At 37.0% G+C, this 21009-nt stretch overlaps 1 protein-coding gene across 4 annotated transcripts in view; it reads left to right on the forward strand.

Moving 5' to 3' along the window:
- The window catches only part of TBC1D19 (TBC1 domain family member 19), a 120776-nt gene that overhangs the window by 17097 nt on the left and 82670 nt on the right, over positions 1-21009 (forward strand). For 3 of the 4 annotated variants that reach the window (XM_047798790.1, XM_047798791.1, XM_047798792.1), the window contains 4 exons: positions 4970-5045; positions 17360-17434; positions 18472-18535; positions 20134-20180. In XM_047798790.1, coding sequence (XP_047654746.1) covers positions 4970-5045; positions 17360-17434; positions 18472-18535; positions 20134-20180 — 262 coding nt within the window. Of the gene's footprint in view, positions 1-4969; positions 5046-9911; positions 10039-17359; positions 17435-18471; positions 18536-20133; positions 20181-21009 lie in introns of those variants that run through there. The other variant, XM_047798793.1, reaches the window with a different exon arrangement.

A 21009-nucleotide genomic window follows, 5' to 3' on the forward strand; every position in this document is an offset into this window, starting at 1 on the left:
GTGCAAGAGCAAAATAAGCTCCTTAGCTGAACTCCAAACTTACATAGACTTAACCTTCCAGTTAAATAGCATTGATGAGCTTGTCCAGTTTATTCTTCCAAAATTTAAAAGTTGGAGAAGGCATTAAACCTCTTCTGGGGTGTAGTGAGGAAAGCTCTGGAGAGAGGCCAAGAGAGTTACAGTGAAGGAGCCCTTTTCATATGGAAAGACGCCTCGGAGTAGGGGAAGAGTATTTCCTAACCTAAATCAGAAGAATAAAGAGGATGTAGCATATTCTGTTGCATTTTTCATTGGTAGAAATCATTAAATGGATAAGTAAAAAAAGCAAAAGTAAAGTAGAAATATTCATTAAGTTAAATAATTGGAGCCGAAAAAACAAAAAACCACACTCACATTCTTAATAGTAGTGTGGACACATAAGCCATATAGATCATATCTGAAAATTGCTTATGTTTTTTACCTATTTTAATAAACATTCCAAAGATTTTAGTCATATTTTTATTTAATAGATATAGAAGAAAAATTTATGTATTCTGTTACTCCATGAAACTTGTAACTCTAGCCCAGTTTAGCTCTTCCCACTTTAAAATTGCCTACTTTTGTTTAACTATTATTGTGTTGATAACAACTTAAGATTATGGTAATGATAACTTACATTGAATGCTTCTTTTATGTCCATCACTATGCTAAGCATTTTATATACATTGCCTTATATTATGTGGTATTCATGATAACCCTGTGAGGTAGAATTTATTATCATCATTTTACAGAAGAGGTAACTGAGTGTTAGACCACTTAAGTAACTTGCTGAACATCACATAGCTAGTAAATGGCAGTGCTAGGGCTTCACCTCTAGCTATCTGATTCCAAAGCCCATGCCTTTTACTACATCTGACATATATTTATTTATATTTTATTTCTTATCTGGATTAAAAGTTTTATAAAATAAGAATTGTCTTTTCTTTCTTTCTTTCTTTGGTCTTTTTAGGGCTGCAGTCATGGCATATGGAAGTTCTCAGGCTAGGGGTCGAATCAGAGCTACAGCTACTGGCCTACACCACAGCCACAGCAACTCGGGATCCGAGCCATGTCTGACCTATACCACAGCTCATGGCGATGCCAGATCTTTTAACCCGCCAGGGATTGAACCCTTGTCCTCACTGATGCTAATCAGATTTGTTTCTGCTGCCCCACAATGGGAACTCCGAAACAAATGACATTGAGTCAGCAAATAGTTATTGAGCCACCTGAGAATGCAAGCACAGAATAAATATTTGTTGAATTGGGAAAACTCAGTGTAACTGTTGATCCTAAACTTACTGTAAGACTTAAGAAAGTCTTCACATTGAAAATGTACCCATTTCTTTCTGTGTCCTAGTCTTCAGTGTATTTTGTAAAGAGCAGTTTATAAAGAATTAGAAGACCCAATATTTTCCCTTAAGGAACATAAATTAAAGAAATATATAAACCTTTTTTAACCTTCTATATATGGATATATTATAAAAACATATACTATAGTCTACTGTCATAGTAGATATATGCAAGTGTCTGCCATACCTTGGAGACGATTAAGTGCTTGATAATAATGAGCCCCAAATGCAAAGATTTTGGGTAATAGGTACCTTACACTAGGTCACAAGGTTGAATAAATCTCTGTGGACATTCATGGTGTTTTCTGGAAGAGTCCTCATGTAGTAGACCTGGGCACCTCCCAAATGTCCTAATCAGAGTTCTTCTTCGCCCTCTTACTTTACTGTGCGCTTGTTTTATGCTGTGTACAGAGCTAGGTAGGTGGTCTTTGCTTTTATGGAGTTTATATCCAAGTGGGACACAGAGACTTTAAAGAGGCAATTACAGTACAATATAATAAGGACTATAATAGGGTAAGTACAAGGAATACCTAGGGCAGGCACTTAACTCAGATTGGGGATGTCATGACGACTTACCACAGGAAATCACATTCAGACTGAGTTAAAAAGCTAAGCTAGAGTTAGTCCGGAGAAGGAGTAGAAAAGAAAAGTCCTTTAGGCACAAGGGAGCAAGAGGTGCAGGAGTTTAGAGGTGGAAGAGAATGTGGCATAGTGGAGGAACAAAAGTGTATGGCTGGATGGAGGGGAGGAACGGGGCATAGGAAAAGATGAGCCTAGATCTGTAGGCAGGGATGTGCTTTGTACTCAGGGATTTATAGACTGGATCCTAGAAGCATGTGAATACCATTTTAGGATTTTAAGCAGAGTAGTGACATGATCACATTTGCATTTACTTGTTCACAGTGGACTGGGTGTCTAGTATGTGCCAGGCCTCATGCTGGACACTGGACACACAACCACTGGTGAATAGGGAAGACACTGCTCCTGCCTGACAGCCAGGCACGTTGGCAAATAGGTTGAAAATGGTGTGGAAGCAGGGGAGACAATATGAATGTGTCAGGTATATGTAGGCAAGAAATGTTGGTTGCCTGAAACAGTGTCAGTGGGGTAGAAAAAGATGAGAAGTATTTGGGCAGATCTGGGGAGACGGGAAGAGGGAGACGTCAAGAGTGATCTGCAGGTTTCTGCCTCGTTCCTGCCTGCTGAGCCTCATCTCCTTTTATTACTGAATGGAAACTCCACGAGGACAGAGATTTTAACGTGCTTTGTTCACTGCTGTATTTCTGTTACCTTGAACACCTAGTAGGTTCTCAGTAGATATTTACAAATGAATAAATATCTAATTATTTTGGTTTTAATATGAATTATTTTAGGGTTACCACTCGTTAACCTCTTTGGAGGATAAATTTCTTTTGAGCATTAAATAACTCTTAAGATCATCCGTAAGTGCTCTCAAGTTTCAATCCTAAATTTCTAAGTTTTATGAAATTTAGAAATAATTACTTTTAAAAGGAAGGATTTTAGAGTTATGTTTAATTACAAACCACATATCTCTTTACAAATGATATACTGAGTGGTATAAAATATATAGCTTCTAATCTATCTTTCATATTAGAAGAAATACTGAGGTATCTAGGGATTATCATTTCTAATTTTTTAATTTGTGAGTGGGAAAAGGTGATTTGTTTAGGTACATGGCATGCATATTTTAGTAGAAAAAATAATTAGCCAGAAATAATCAGTTAGTGAAACTGTCTTATCGATTAGGTGGGATAGGTTGGCTTTTTCTACTCCAAAAGGGTGTCTTATGAACATTGGAGCCTTTTACATGAGATTCTGGGATAGGTGCAAGTGACTTGGTCTGTCATTAGTTCTTGATGTGCTGATGTCCCCCTTTGAATTAGGAATTTCTTGAGAATTCAGTGTATGGTTCTTGATTGTTAGAACATGACTGCTTTGCATAGACCACAGCTATAGGTTCCACGACTAATTTCCAAGGGAGTTATATGTTGTTGTGAAAGATTGAAACCTCTAAGTAAGTGTTAAATTATTGTGTTTTCCTATTGCCTTCTCTGTGACTGTATATCACTCTGTGTCTCAGTCATTACATTCCAACTCTTCTGGGTTTTTTCTGATTTTTTTTTTTTTTTTTTGTCTTTTTAGGTCCTCACCCAAGACATATGGAGGTTCCCAGGCTAGGGCTGAATCAGAGCCACTGGCCTACACCACAACCACAGCAATGCCAGATCTGAGCTGCAGTCTACTGCAGCTCACGGCAGTGCTGGATCCTTAACCCACTGAGCAAGGTCAGGGATCGAACCTGTGTCCTCATGGATGCTAGTTAGATTCGTTTCCACTGAGCTGCAACGGGAACTCCTTTGATTTTTAAACATTCTAAATTTTCCCACTTCAAAGTCTTGTGCTTGTTGTCCTTTTGCCTATTCTTCCTCCAGATCTTTGAATGGTTGGCTCCTTTTCACTCATGTCTTGATTCAAGTGTTAGCTTTCCTAGACACCTTCTCTGCCCTTCCAAACCATTTTTGATTCTATCCTGCTGTCATTTTCTCATGTCACTTATTACTATTAGATGTTACTCTATTTATGTATTTGTTTTTATAAATATTGACTGCCTTTCTTCACTAGAATATTAGGTACATGAGAACAGGAGACACTGTCTTAATCCCACCATATACTTAGGACCTAGAATGGCTGAAATGTTTTTTTGTTTTTGGTCTTTTTGTCTTTTTAGGGTTGCACCCACGGCATATGGAGGTTCCCAGGCTAGGGGTCCAGTTGGAGCTCCTCCAGCCTAGGCCATAGCCACAACGACGCAGGAGCCAAGCAGTATCTGTGACCTACACCACAGTTCATGGCAACGCCAGATCCTTAACCCACTGAGCGAGGCCAGGGATCAAACCCGCATCCTCATGGATGCTAGTTGGGTTGGCCAAGCACTGAGCCATGATGGGAACTCCCTGAAATATTTGTTGAATAAATAAATCTGTTTTCTAAATAAAAACAATACATTTTGAATATAAACTGTAATGTTACTTAGAAAACAGAAAAATTCATATTAAATTTTAAAAGTTTTATTAAATTTCTGAATTAATATATTATATACTAAAACATGGCTATTACGAAAGTATACTATTGTTTCAACTAACTAAAAATATATATAATCTTATGGAAAAGGAAATTGGGAGAAATGAGAAAAGTTGATATATTAGTAAGTTAATGGATTTTTTTAGACATTAGACTTTAAAAATTCATCTGTTACAATATGTATATACTAAAATTAACAGTTGTGAAAGTTTTCACATAAGCACTTAGAAGTAAATAGTTTAAAAATTACCTAAATTAGTGAATTCACTATAACTTTTAACGAACAATTAAATTACTAGTTTAAAACTACAGCACCAGTAGGATAAGAATTAAAGTTTTATTAGGTTGTTGTACCTTGTGTAAGCACACGGAACTGCTAATAAATATTCCTGTTTCATTTATACCATACATTACAGAGGTAAGTAATTTTTAACCAAGGTAACTGATTAATTATGAAGAGTAATATATAATATTCAATTCCCTCTTTTTGTCCCTAGGTTTCCTTTACCTAGTCACCCTGCTGCACCTCCTGAACATCTTAAGGAACCCTTGGTGTACATGAGGAAAGCACAGGTTGGCTATTGTTCATTTTAGTTTTTTTTCTACACCAAGTCATATAATGCAGAATGAAAGATCCTTATTAATAGCAGGCCTATTTTATTCTTTGAAGGACTGGTAAGGCCCACTGAAGTGATGTGAATGGTATGTGCATACTCTTCCTTTTTACTTTCAGTAACCAACATGTACTCAACTGTAAGAAACCTGAAAACACTGAGTAGAAGCCAAAAAAAAAAATCATATGCCATACTGGCCTAAAATTTAGTCTGATAAAGGAATATGCAACCATTTGTTCCTCATGCTCTGTAATGTTAAAGGAATAAAATGAGAATGAACTGTACTCCTTCTTCCCTTGAAATTTTGCCTTTTGATACCAGTGTTACTGATTCCGTATTTGAAATATGTTTGTTTTCACAGCAGGTTGTTACATACTAATTGTGTTCTGTTACAGAACTCAAATGAACCTTGTATCTACAATGGACTGAAAACAAAAGTCACTTTATTATATTTTATTTTATTTTTTTGTCTTTTTGCCTTTTCTAGGGCCGCTCCCACGGCATATGGAGGTTCCCAGGCTAGGGGGCTAATCAGAGCTGTAGCTGCCAGCCTACACCAGAGCCACAGCAACGTGGGATCCGAGCCTCATCTGCAACCTACGCCACAGCTCATGGCAACGCCGGATCGTTAACCCACTGAGCAAGGCCAGGGATTGAGCCCTCAACCTCATGGTTCCTAGTCGGATTCGTTAACCACTGAGCCACAATGGGAACTACAAACGTCACTTTAAAAGAATAAAATAAAATAAGTTGAAACTCTAAAAAGCTGTTAAAATAGAAACCTCATGTGTTCTGTCATATGCCCCTACTTCTTTGGCTGGCCTTTGTTTCGGCCTTCCTCCTGGTGCCGGGGACTCTCCCTGCCACTGCTGAGGCAGTTAATGGACATCATAAGTTGATCTTCTCTCTCCATTCATAGTCTCAGAAATTGTTATGATAATTTTCAGATACACCCCCAAAGAACTCCCATGCATCCATCTCCCAGCTTCAGCAATTATCATAGCGGTTCTGCAGCTCCTGAGGTGTTCTGCTGCGGAGTTACCATGTTCCACAGCAGGGGACGTTAGGCAGATTTTAATTTTTCTGTTTTATTTTCATTTTTAAAACCCTCAAAATTAGGTGGTGAAAGGAAACAATATAACTAAAACCATGGAAGATATCTGAGGAAATATGTAATATATTTCCGTCTCTAGGTGGTACCTTAAGGGCCACCAGTCAGATAGTATTTACTATCAATGTGTCATAAAGCCCAGTCATTAATGAAATGTGTGTGGAAAATAAAACAAAAAGTTTGGATCTAAGTATTTTTTGGCAACATTTGAAAATTTTGGAAGTTTTAGAAAAAGTATCAGTTTTAGCATAAGTGTAAAAAGACAAAACCGAGAAGTTGGTTTGTTATTAAGACTGAAGAGACGTGGAGAAAATACCAGGTCTGTTCTTAAAGCCCTCTGCTGGTTGCTGAGACTGTGTGAACGGTAAGTGTGTGCGCGCTGTGTGTGTGTGCGGTGTTCCTCCTCTCTCCAGGCTACCCACTAGTTCAAGAGTTGCCACACTACAGCCCATGGGCCAAATCTGCCCTGCCACCTGTTTTTGTGTGGCTGGCACCTAGGAATATTTTTTCTCCCCACATTTTCAACTGGTTGAAAAATCAAAAGAAGAATAATGTCTTGTGACCCATGAAAATTATAGGAATTAATAAAATACGTTTTCTTGGAAAATAGTCATGCTCCTTTATTTATATATGGTCTGTGGCTACTTTTGCTCTACAGTGTCAGAATTAAGTAGTTGTCTTATAGACCTTATGACGTGTAAAGCCTAAAATTTTAATATCTGCCCTTTTACAGAAGGTTTGCAAATCCCTGTGCTAAATTATTCAGTTCTTTAAGAGCAGGGACTGTGCTTTTTATCCTCAGCATCCAAGCACAGCCCACAGAGCACTTAGTAACTGTTTGCTGAAATACGGTCGACTCTTGAACAACATGGGGAAACCTGTCAGATCCACTTAAATGGGGACTTTTTTTCAACGCTGAATGCTATAGTACTTCACTCTCCGGAGTTGGTTGACACTGCAGTTTGGAACCACGGGTATGGAGGGCCAGCTGTCAAGTTATAACTGGATTTTCCATTGTGTGGAGGGTTGGGTTGGCACTCCTAACTTCTGAGATTTTAATTGATTCCTTAACCATGGTCACACTAAATACCTCCTGTACCAGTTACCTGTCTTCCCACATATGTTCTCCTCTGGCCATCCAGTTCTTCAGCTCCCATTCTATGGTGCAGTTCTTTTGTTTGTGTGACAGTTTCCTAGTCTGGATTGAAGGACTCTATCGTGTCCTCTCTTCCACCTCGTATCTTTTCCCCCATCTGACTTCCATGGTGTCTGACATTCCGGTCCTCCTTCTAAGGCCACCTCGACCATCTACCTTCTCTCTTTTCCCAAACTGTTGAAACCTAAGAGGAAAATCACTCAAGTTCTATGTTTCCCATTAGATTAGTCTAAATCCATTTATCTGCCGGTGGATTCATTTTTCTGCCTCTCAATCCTTTAATTATTAATTATTCATGATCTGCTTTTCAAGTAGTTTTTAAAAGCTCTTATAGCCCTGAATTCTCCCTCTGTCTCATTCATTTTTAACATTTGCCACTTGTTAAGAATATTCTCATTATCCGATTTGAGCTTCTACAGCTTCCCTCTTTTTTGATTCCTGTCTTCTGTGATCAGCTGTCTACTGTAAATTACTTCTATGAGATCAAACTTACCATGTCTCAAAACGAGTCTATTATGTTACTCCTGAAATAAGCATCTCTTCCTGACCTTTCTATTTCTGTTAGTTGGTTTCTATCATTATTACAGTAATTTAGATTTAAATATCATTGGTCTCAGTTTTCCATGTCAAGTAGTCACTAAGTGCTATAAATTATTTCTTCCCATAATCTTTTCGTCTTTGCTTCTTTTTCATTATCAAGGCCTTTACCGGAGTGATGACGATGATGATAATGATAACTGTCTTCTACTGGGCACTTACTTTGTTTCAGACATTAATTTACCTCCTTGTCTAATTTTTACATCTGCCAACTTTTCAGTCTTTTCTGCATCTCCTTATGTACCTTCAATACTATTTGCTTTAACTACAAGCAGATGAACTCTCAAATGTGACTCACTGCCTTCCAACAACCTTCAGTGACTACCAGTTGCCTAACAAATGTTAAGAGTTTTTACTATCTGTCCTTTCACTTTCTCAGCCTCTGCTGTTTTATAATTGCCCCTTGTGTCCTTTCAAGGAAATCGTTTTGCCTTTCCTCTTGCTTTTTTTTTTTTTTTTTTTTGCTTTTTGGGGGCCACACCTGTGGCATACGGCGGTTTCCAGGTTAGGGGTCGAATCAGAGCTACAGCTGTCGGCCTACACCACAGCCACAGCAACGTGGGATCCAAGCCTCGTCTGTGACCTACACCCCAGTTCACAGCAATGCCAGACCCCCAACCACTGAGCGAGGCCAGGGATTATCCGACCTCATGGTTACTCGTCAGATTCGTTTCCCCTGCATCACAATGGGAACTCCTCCTCTTGCATCTTTAACACTTTTCTTATGTTGTTTCCTGTCAGGGAAAGCCCTTCTGCCTGCTTTGCAGTATGAAAATCCCATTTATTTTGTGTCAGATTATAATGGCATCTCTTCTCTAATGTTGTTATTACCCATGTTGAAAAGGATATCTCCCTATTGGACTCGTAGAGCACACAATCATTTTATGGCCCTTATCACAAGTTGCATCCTATTATAGTAATTCCTGTATGCATCTTTCTGACTTTTCTCTTGAAAGCAGTCACAATTTAAAAACATTTTTGTGGGAGCTCCCGTCGTGGCTCAGTGGTTAACGAATCCAACTAGGAACCATGAGGTTGAGGGTTCAATCCCTGGCCTTGCTCAGTGGGTCAAGGATCCAGCGTTGCCATGAGCTGTGGTGTAGGTCACAGACGCGGCTTGGATCCCGTGTTGCAGTGGCTCTGGTATAGGCTGGCGGCTACAGCTCCAATTAGACCCCTAGCCTGGGAACCTCCATATGCCATGGGTGCGGTCCTAGAAAAAACAGGAAAAAAAAAAAGACACAAAAAAAGATAAAAACATTTTCGTATAACCATTACATCCAGTATGCTGACCTTTATGTAGCAGGAGCTTTGTTAAGTTTGTGATGAATTAAAAAGTAAAGATATTTATCATCTAGTCTAGCAATTATTACGATATTTATTTAAAATATATTTATGGAAAGCATAGAAGACACTCTGCTAGCGCTATGGAGATTCAGAAATGAAGTAGATACAGATTCTGCCTTCAGGTAACTTTGTGATTTAGTCATTGAACGAAGAGGTGGACCTGTGGACCTGTGTGTAACGAAAGTGCTGTGTGCTGTAGGGAAGATGGCCGGCAAGTTTTCTGGGCTGATGAGGGGAAGAGGTTGCTTATCCTCGACAGCATTTTCCAGAGTGTTTTATGCCGAATCCTAGCCGGGAGGGGTGCTCCACAAGAGGGGACAAGGCGGTTTGGGAGTGGAGGCACACACTGCCTTCCTCTTGGTGAATCACAATTTATTTTATTATTTTTAGTGGAATTAATTTTTTATAAGAGTTTTAGATTTACAGAAAAATTGAAAAGATAGAACAGGGAGTGCCCATAAATCCCATCCCCAGTTTCCCCTATTATGAACATCTTACATTACTGTGGTATATTTGTTACAGTTAATGAGCTAATAGTAATACATTATTATTTTCTAAAGTTCATACGTTATTCAGATTTCCTTAGTTTTAACCTAATGTCCTTTTTCTGTTTTAGGATTCCATCCAGGACACCACATTACATTTGGTTGTCATTTCTCCTTAGGCTCCTCTTGGCTATGACAGTTTCTCAGACTTTCCTTGTTTTTGATGACCTTGACAGTTTTGAGAAGTACTGGTCAGGTATTTTGTAGAATATCCCTCTCTTGGAATTTGTCTGATGTTTTTCTCGTGATTAGACTGGGGTTGTGGGGTTTCTGGAGAAAGATCGCAGTGCCTTTTATATTCATTAAGTTATATCATGGTAACATACTATCAACATGATATATCACTGTTGATGTTGACCTTGATTGCCTGACTGTGGTAGTATTTGTGAAGTTTTTTCACTGTAAGCCACTCTTTTTCCCCCTTGTATATACACTGTACCCTCTGAAAGGAAGTAACAGTTCAGACTTCAGAAGGAGAACTTAACTCCACCTCCTGGAGGGAGGAGTATCTGTAGAAATTATTTGGAATTCTTCTGCTTGGAAGAGTTTTCTCCCCTCCCCCACTGATTTATTTATTCAGTCATTTATTTATATCAGTATGGAGTCACCGATATTTATTTTATACATTGGTTTTTAATCTAATACTTCTTTATTTTGTTCATTACAATTTATTTTGGTGTGCTAAAGGCTCTGAGAGGTTCTGCCGTAAAGAAATGGCTTAATTTTTATTTAATCCAGTGTTGTTCAAAGTTGTATGACCTATTGCCATGTAAAATACTTTGGGAGCTACTTTGCTACAACTTTCACAGAAAGCACTATTTGAAGAAACTTACATGCAGTGTGATAACTATAAGTGCCTAAGTTTTCTTATAAAATAATACTAGTAAGCCCATAGAGCCCAAATTATGTGCCAGGTACCATTCTAGTGCTTCACAAGTATTCGCTCATTTAATATTTATGCCGACCCTGTGAGGTGAGTTACTCTTCTGGTCTTAGATAAGTCCACTTTTGTAAAACTAAGTGGAAGACATGGAATTTGAACCTGGACAGCCACTCCAGAATCTGCCCTACCTGTTGATATTCAGCCTATTTCTGCATCTGGACGAGAAATGCTCAGGCAAACTCAAGATGTGCTGTGTGGTTGAATTTATCCTGTTCTCTGTCAATCCAGTAACCTCAGCAAAAATGAGAATTTTGATAGTTTTGTATTACCTCAATTCTCATCACCTTCCTAACTGGCCTTTCTGCCTTCTGTATTGTCAGTCCATTTCTTAAAACTCGTAGTACTTTTTGGGTAGAGCTCCAGTTCCTTCCTTTTGCTTAAAAGGTCATGAATAATCTTGCCTCTTTTTGCTGTTCAAGTCTCATCTCTATCATCCCACTATCCCTCCCCCTCCTGCCACTCCCGTCCCCACTTCCCCACACATACACATTCTCTCTAAGTGTACCTGATCTTCTAGGCTGTTCCCCAGAAGGAGAACCTGTGCTCATGTTGTTGACCCTCCCCCAAGCTGCCTCCCCTCAGATCCTACATATTTCTAACTTCTGCACATTCTTCAGGCATTGGATTAGATAGTAGTTTCTCTGAGAAGGCTCTCTGAACCCCAGATCTCAAATATCCAGATACTTATCCCATCTTGCCAGTCCTCCAAATGGTAGGCTCCCCAGCTTCCTACCATAGATGGCTGGTCTGCGTCATCCCTAGATTCTCCAGGACCACTGTCTGTCTTCACAGTGTGTCTGCAACATCTGGCATAGTGCCTGGCTCATGGTGGATGCTCAATAGATATTTATGCAAATAATGAATGAATCAAATAAACAAAAAATAGAAAATGTTCCCTTTTGGAAAATATTCATACCCTTATTCCTAGTACTTTCACTTCTTGAACCTTATATAAAGGAAAGAATCAGAGAAACATAGAAACTTACATTCATGATAATAGTACAAAATTTAAAAGCATCTAAATGTACAGCAATAGGCCTGCTTAAATATAATGTGGAATCTCCGAAAGACAATATTATACAGGCATCAGAAATGACATTTTTGAAGAACTGTAATGAAAGAGGAAGTTGCATACAATATAATTTAAATGGAAAAGGAAAACTATAAAACAATATAATTCCACTTTAATTAAATGTGTATATATATGCATGTGTGTGTATACACATATATACATCTCAATTGTATACATACATGCATAAAAATGATGAGAATAAAATGTTAACAGTGATTATTTTGGCTGATGGAAATTTTTGAATTCTTGTTTCTTATTTTTTACATATTATTTTGTTTTTCAAATTATCTTGAGTTAATGTGTTACTTCTACAACGAGAGAATTCCTAAAACCTCTTTCCATTAGATAGCTGGGTTATAATTTTGTTTTACTTTATTCTTTTCAGGGTGAAGAAATTAATTTTCAAATTTTATAATTTCATAGTTTTTTGCATGCTATGTATTTATCGATGGTTCTAAATTTCTTCTTACTTTCATTACTATAAAAAAGCAATGTGATAGTTAATACTCATTTAAAGATTTCAATACAATTGCAATTCTTTTGTTGATTTTTTACCTCTCATGGCTTAGAAATTACCTTATTTATAAAACTCGTAAAGTCCTTTGAGTTAATACCATAGATTCCAATTATTGGTGAAACTGATTTTAAAGCAACAATAATCTCATTTAGAGAGGATATGGGTTTAGGTAAAGGGTAATGTCTTCCTATTTAAACATTTTAAATGTAAAAGGCTATTTGTTCTCCTTTTAAACAACATTTTAAAAGATCTGTATTTTGTTTTGTAAGTCTTTGGGGTAGAAACTATTACTTTCTTCTTATTTTATATTAGTGCACTGTCATTTTTCAAAACTTACTTGCTAATTCCACTTTGGTGCTGGATGTACACTGAAATTTTTATTTAAGTAATAACATAAGAATAGCTGTGATTTTTTTTTTTTTGAGCATTTAGTTTTGAAACTTAGGGATTGTTTATTTACCTCCCAAATAGGACCAGGTAAAAATTAAGTATCTATAAAACTGAAGCTAAAGTGGACCTTCAGATATATCCAGTCCAGTCTCTGGAGTTCATCTCCTTTTGGTGGAGAACTTCTAGAAACAGAGAATTCACAATTTCACTGACTTAACCCATTTCGATTGTCTTTTTACTTGTTGGAAAGTTTGTTTCTTGTGCTAAATAGTTATATGTGCCTTATAACATTTGCTAACTGGTTTGAGCTTTGTGCTTTGTAGGTAGACAGCATTCAATACATGTTAGTGAGACCAAGGAATAAAGGAACGCCACTTAAGGTTAAAGGTCTTGAGCGAACCTAAAGGATGACCCAGCTTGAAAGCAGCTATTTGTTGCATATTGGATTTCCCCTCATGGTCCAAAAATTCTATTCCTATTTCTGATGTCTTTGGAAATGGTTTCTCTGACCATCCAAGGCTTCTGTGGAAATGATTTCTGACCATCTAACTGAAGTTCTAGGAAGGGATACCTTGGAAAAATCCCGCCAACCTTTTCATTGTCGTAGATATGGAACAGGAAATAGGGAAGATGCGGCCAACCACTGGGGTCACTTTTCTTTCATTATTTTTAGGATTTTCAGGGAAGTGGTATATGTTCTGCTGTCAAGTAGAAGTTTTGCTTCCTGCTTCTTTGCTTATTGGTTTTTGTTTTCTGTGGTTTATGACATATAGACTGATCTTATGAACTTTTTGCAACCTGTCCCATATTATTTGTGTTTCTGTCTTATCCTCCCTACCCTCTCTTCAGGAATGCTATTTTATTCATCTTTTAGTGGCATGTGTTTAGTAGGTGCCCAATACATATTTGTTGAATCAGTGTCTTTTCATTATTTGATAACCATCACACCTCATTTCCCCCTGTTCTAGTCATAAAAATTTGAATTTTTCTGAATTGGACATCCTTTTCCTCTTTCCTTCTCTCAATTTTTGTCGTATTCTTTCTTATCTTTTGGATCATTTCCAAATTTCTGCTTTTGTTGTGAATCATAGACAAAAAACGATAGTTGAATGAAGATTTGTAGAGCATTACTTCAGTTCTTAATATTCTTTTCCATTCTACTTTCATGTGCTCCTTTAAAAAGTTTCCACAATTGCAAAATGAGAGTAATGATACCTATCTCATAGGATTTAACAAAAGACCATATGTAAACACATGTAAATCACGTAGCTCTGTTTCTTCAACCTTTTCATTCAGAACGCTTCCTTCTAATTCTTTTCTAGTTGCTTTTCTGCATAATTTTTTCATAACGATTTTCTCTATTACATCTAATATTAAATTTAAATTTAGTAAGTTGAAATACTGGGTATAATGGGATATCCATTTAGGAGAACTATGATTACTCACTTAAAATTGTGCTACATAGAAAACACCTGAAGAGTTGTTTTTGTTAGAATAATTTTATAAAGGATAAGTTAAATATGTTTCAGAATATCCTGTCAATTTCTTGTCAATATAATTACAGAAAATATCACTTTATTTTAAATGGTCTTCCTGCTTGAGACTGTAGTAGGCTTTTCTTGAAAATATGTGCAGTATATATTTTGAACCACACATTGATGCCTATTGTAACTTTAATTTTATTTATATATCTGAGAGTCTTTTTATCAACTCAAGAGTGCTTTTATTAGTGGTTGAAAATGAGAATTTTTAGAATCATAATTCAATAGCTAGAAATTTGGTTTTTGTATAATAGAATAGATAATACAAATTTGGAGACTGGATTTTTAATCCTTAGGCAAATTTTATTTTTATGATAATGACTTATTGAAATTACTTTTTTTTAAAATTAAGTTTTCTCATACCTGCTCCCCGGACAGTTTGGAGTTGGGGGAGCAAGTGACAGAAGGCTTAGTAGAGGAAATTATTTTTAAGCTGAGATCTGAAAGTTAAATAAGATTTATCCAGATAAATTGGGGAGAGGGATGTTGAGGGTGGAAATGGATTGTATTGCAGTGATTGTTTGGTCATGAGAAATGTACCCAAGTGTATTTTAAGTCCTGGATCTAAGAGAACTATTTACAGAAAAAGAGAGAGGGAGGGAGGGAGGAAGGGAAAGAAAAGAAGCCAGTAAATGGAATTAGTTTGGGGGCTATTTCATGCAAATTACGAAGAGTTTTCTTTTATTCTAGAAAACCTATTTCTATATATTTAATAAACTAAGCCTCATGCATTTTACACAGCTCTGTGTTTCTCCTATAGATGATTTGTTTTCCTGTTCATTCATTGCTTAAGCAGTTGTACAAAAAAAAATTTAATGCTTTTAACGTAACTTAGAGTAGAAATATGTTCAATTATTGAGAACTGATTTTGTGCTAGACAAGTGTGACACGTGCCCTGATAGGTAAAAGAAGAGCTGCTGTGAGAACCCATAATCAAATGTTCCTAATATTACATGGGAGGGGGGCAGGTAAGAGAAGGCTTAATAGAGGTGAAGATCTAGAAGGTGAATAAAATGTATTCAGATAAAGTAGGAGTAAGTGTGCTGGGATGGGAGTAGAGCAGAGAGAGTATATTCCAGATAGAGAGTAATGCATTTAAATGTATTTTCAAAATAAATAAATATATTTTCAAGAGGAAGCTCTGAATAATGATGGCAGTAATAAAAGCTATCCATTATTGAATGATGATGATGATGATGATGATGGCGTCACTGTTCAGAGCACTTTACATCTTTAGTCTTTGTAACAATCACATAAAGGAACTCAGTATTATTATTCTACTTTTATAGTTGTAACTATTCTCTACCAATAAGTTAGTACACAGTTCTCTCTTTTTCTCCTCATTTGGTCCAAATATTGGAGCTTTGGTATCATTTTATTTTGGTTCTCGTGGGTCAGAATTGTCCTGTAGGCATATGTTAGTAAAAAGACCAAAAAGAAATTATGGGATTTTAGCTTTGCATTAAAAGAATAATTTACTAAAATATAGTATATATGGAAAAATCAATTTATGACTGACCATTAATGTTAAGTATTATTTCAAGTTTACAAGAAATATAGGGGAAAGAGAAGAAGATAATCAATATTGTGAAAAAACAGTAAGACCAATCCAGATTGTAACACATTCTAAAAGACAACTGGCCTGGACTCCAAAAAAGTCAGTATGGGGAGTTCCCGTCGTGGCGCAGTGGTTAACGAATCCGACTAGGAACCATGAGGTTGCGGGTTCGGTCCCTGCCCTTGCTTAGTGGGTTAACAATCTGGCGTTGCCGTGAGCTGTGGTGTAGGTTGCAGACGCGGCTCGGATCCCGCGTTGCTGTGGCTCTGGCGTGGGCCGGCGGCTACAGCTCCGATTCGACCCCTAGCCTGGGAACCTCCATATGCCGTGGGAGCGGCCCAAGAAATAGCAACAGCAACAACAACAACAAAAAAAAGGACAAAAAGACACACAAAAAAAAGTCAGTATAAAAAAAAGACAAGCTACATAGAGAGATATAACAACCAAATGTAATGTAATGCATTTATTTTATTTTATTTTATTTACTTTTTTTTTTGGCTGCACCCATTGCATGCAGAAATTCCTGGGTCAGGGATTAAAGTGACCTGAGACACTGCAGTGACAATGGCAGGTACTTAACCTGCTTGAGCTACGTGGGAACTCTTGCAATGCATTAATTTTTAATGGATCCTGGATTTTCAAAAAACTGTAAAGACGTTTTGGGGACAATTGGAAATTTTTGAATATGGAATATATATTAGATGATATGAAATATTATTTTCTTAGGTATGATAGTACTATTGTGGTTATATAGGAGAAGATTTTTATTCTTAGAACATTCACGCTGAAGTATTTAGGGGTGAGATCATGTTTGGAAAAATGCAACATATCAATTACTATAAAATTGTATTTTACTAGGACATTAATGGGATTCCTGCGTATCGTTTATAAAATGCTTAAGTGTAACTTACCTTTCTTTCTTTTTTTTTTTTAAGTCTTTTGTCCTTTTAGGGCCACACCTGCGGCATATGGAGGTTCCCAGGCGTCAGGGGTCTAATCAGAGCTGTTGTTGCTGCCAGCCTACGCCAGAGCCACAGCAACGCCATATCTGAGCCACAGCTCGAGGCAAGGCCAGATCCTTAACCCACTAAGCGAGGCCAGGGATTGAACCTGCAACCTGATGGTTCCTAGTTGGATTCATTTCCACGATGGGAACTCCTAATTTACCTTTCATAATCTGCTATTTTCCCTTATAATGTTTATTACCATAACACAACTTAATGATTTTTTTTTCAATCTATCTTCATTCCCACCCTCTGCTAGAACAACAGTTCATGAGGACTGAGACTTCCTGTTGTTCATGGCTTACTTCACAGCACTAAGGATAGTATCTGGCACATAGTAGGCAGCAATCAAACTTTGTTTAGTAAACTAATGAATAAAGATAACCAATCTCAACCAACTTCACTGTTTCCATATAACTCATAATATCTTTAATTTTTAAATCAGTTTTGGTATGGTTAACCAAAAATAATAGATTGTTCCCTATGTTTCAGGGAAGTTGGGAAAAAAGAATTTTGAAGAGTTTAAATAGTATGTGCACTGAACTGAGCATCCCATTGGCGCGAAAGGTATGTTTAACGTTTAAGTATTTTATTGTGAATCAAGTACTAGGAAGGATCATGAAGTTACAGCTGTAGGCAGGTTTATCTTGTTTTTCTTTTACTAGTATATCAGTGTGTTTTGAAACAAAAATCTGTAAAAGGCCAACTATGGGAGTGTAGTCTAAACAGATTTCTATTAGGTATGCTGTAATGCTTTTCAAAATAAACATATCTTGAGAATAAATATAGACTCTACAGTATAGGTTATTTAGAGATTTGTCTGTAAGGCTATAAATGCGCCTTAAAGACTTTCATTACCTTTAGTCTTCTTGAATGATTTGTCATCTCTCTGCAGAAGTATTTAGATCTAACAGTCCACATTTATCTGTCACTCTGGGCTTTGAGAGTGAAGAGATGAAAAAGGAGGGAAAAACCACTTGAGGAATGTTCTGGATTCTTTATAGCTGCTCAGAGTAGGAGAGAACAAGTTTCTCTTCACTTCATTCTCCCCACCTGCTATTTATTCCCAGCTGTGGACAGAGCACAGGGTATATTTGGATAATATCAAAGCACAAGTCACTGAAGGCACCAAAAAGCTGGTGTAAAAAAAAGAATAAATTTATATGAAAAACGACCTAAATATATAGTATTGTGTAATATACTGTCTTTCGTGTAGGAAGATGATGCTACTGACTCACAGTCACACTCTCTTGGCCAGTCCCCCTTGCGTTGCATTTCTGAGATTGCTGGATGGGGTAAGAGATGTAGTGTGTGACTGGGAAGTTTTTCTTTGTGAAATTTTACTGGCCATTACAGATCATTTACCTTCTATTCTTGGACTCATTAGCACCGTATTTAACTGAGCCATTGAGACTCTATATAATGTAATAGTAAAATAATAGTCATTTAAATATAATTCCCTATAGCTAACCGTATGTGATGAAATTATTTTTCTTGTGTTATGGTAGCTTATTTAAGCTTTTAGATAAGGTACTGATTCTTATTTTTAAGCTTCATTGCTTAACTTTGCAAAATGAAACCAGTTTTAAAATTACCTTTTTTAGAGGCCAGTTGGAGAACAGAAAGAACTTCTCAATAAATGGAATGAAATGGGGACTGATGAACCAGGTATATGGAAAACTTTTTTTCAAAACATGGTACTGGGGAAAAAAAAACAAACAAAAAAACTGCCTTTTTAAGTGTGAATCCCAAATAACAATATTAACTTTTTTTTTTTTGAAAGAGCAACCTTCCCTTCCCACTAATTTACTATCATCTATTTTGTTTGCTTATACTTCTGCTTTGCAGTTTAAAATTTTCTAACTTTAGTCAGTCTTCTCCATTGTTTTCATTTTGTTTTGTGTTGTTTTGTTTTGTTTGTTCTTAGGGCCACACCCGCAGCATATGGAGGCTCCCAGGCTAGGGGTCAAATCAGAGCTACAGCTGCCAGTCTACACCACAGCCACAGCAATGCATGATCCAAGCCATGTCTTTGACCTACACCACTGCTCCATGGCATTGCTGGACCCGTAACCCACTGAGCAAGGCCAGGGGTCGAACCCGCAACCTCATGGTTCCTAGTCAGATTCCTTTCCACTGCTCAATGACAGGAACTCCTTGTTTTGTTTTGTTTTGTCTTTTTAGAGTGTGCTCCATTGTTTTGAGAATGCTTAAATCAATTATCTTTTTTTTAAAGCAGCATTTGAAAACCTTTTTTTAAAACTAAATTAAATCATTCAGTGGATTTCTTAGAATCATAATTAAGGTAAATCTCTTTCAAGCTTTGATTACATTGAAATGTTAAAAATGGGTTAAGGAGTTCCTGTTGTGGCTCAGCAGTAATGAACCCAACTAGTATCCATGAGAATGTGGGTTCCATCCCTGCTCAGTGGGTTAAGGATCTGGCATTGTGGTTAGCTGTGGTGTAGGTCACAGATGCAGCTTGAATCTGGCATTGCTGTGGCTGTGGTGTAGGCTGGCAGCTGCAGCTCTGATTCCATCGCTAGTCTGGGAATTTCCACATGCTGCACATGCAGCCCTAAAAAGCAGGGGGGGGAAATGGGTTAAAAGTTGAAAAGTTTTAAGACTTCTAAAGTGTTTTAAAGAATTTATTTTGGTTCATTTTAATGTTTAAAGTCGAGTCACTCAAATCAATTTTACAAACCTATAATAAGTGATAACTATATAATATTTACTATGAAAAAATTTCTATATCTATTATAATTGTTTAGGTAGACATGTACATAGTTCCTCACCACTCCTTCTTTAACAAAAAAGGTGAGGGGAATAGGTAAGAAATTGTACCATCATAAAGGAAGTAGTGTGATATAGAAGTTCAAAAGGGAGAACAGTTCAATACAACTACAGGAATTCACTAAAAATGCATTATTTTTATTCTAAGTACCTTGATGATTCTCATCTAGAACTTCAATGTTATATTGACATGGTCTTTCTATTTAATTACAAATAACCAATTACAAAATTATGGAAGAGGGACTCCTCATTTCTTCCAGAATATGTCATCTAGGCTGTCAAGGGAAGGGATTGTCTTGTTATTCTTGTTGGCCCAGAACTTAACACAATGCATGACAAATAATTGATATGCTGCAAATATTTGAATTAATCTAGCTATATAGCAAATATGAAAGAATCATTGACATTTGTTATTAAAAAGCATTTATATAATATAATCGAAATTTTGTTTTAATCTATCTTATTAATCCTAGATTTAAGCCTTTTCAGACCTGTTTACGCACCTAAGGATTTTCTTGAGGTAGGTTCTATTGGTTAAATACATGTATATTAATAAGGTAAAAATATAAAATAAATGATGATATAAGAATATCTCCAGGCAGAGGGATCACCATGTAAAAAGCCTTGGAACCACTAAAGCAGTGGGATAACGTGATCAGATTTGTGTTGGTAAATTGCGCATGGAAAATACATTCCAGTGTGGAAAGATTAGAGGCAAGTAAATCAGGAAGATTTGATTAAAAAATCGTGACTGTAAATCATGTAGCCTGCTGCCCAGCACATGGAAGTGCTCAGGGAATCCTTTCCTTTTTTATTTCCTCTCTGTTCTGGTAATTCAGACAAGGCGTGATAAAGGTCTGAACTAAGGGGACATTCGAAAATGAAAAGAATTCAAAAGACTTGAGGGATTTTTAAGGAAAATTTGGGAACTGATTAGACCTAGGGCATTTGAGAAAAAGGAAAGAAAAGGAAGTTCTTTAATTGACTAGATTGGGCAATCGGGCAGTGGTAACTTACCCTTGAGGTAGAAAATAGAGGAAAAGGAACAGGTCCATTAGTGAATGATGAGCTTAATTAAATTTGAGAGCCTATTGAGCATTCAAGTGGAACTCTTCAGTAGGCAGTTAGGACTCACTAATTATTCTAATTCCCCATCTTTAAGTCTGCTTTTTCTCTTGTACCTTCCATGCAATCCATCAGCAAATCCTTTCGGCTTCACCTTCGAGGTACATCCAGAATCCATCCACTTATCAGCTCCATTCCTCTGTCACTGGTACAAGCTGCCATCTCTTGTCTGGACTATTTCAGTAGCCTCTTAGTCGCTCCTTCTGCTTCTATCTTTGCCCACC

The sequence above is a fragment of the Phacochoerus africanus genome, chromosome 10 (genome assembly GCF_016906955.1).
Source record: "Phacochoerus africanus isolate WHEZ1 chromosome 10, ROS_Pafr_v1, whole genome shotgun sequence".
Taxonomy (NCBI): Eukaryota; Metazoa; Chordata; class Mammalia; order Artiodactyla; family Suidae; genus Phacochoerus; species Phacochoerus africanus.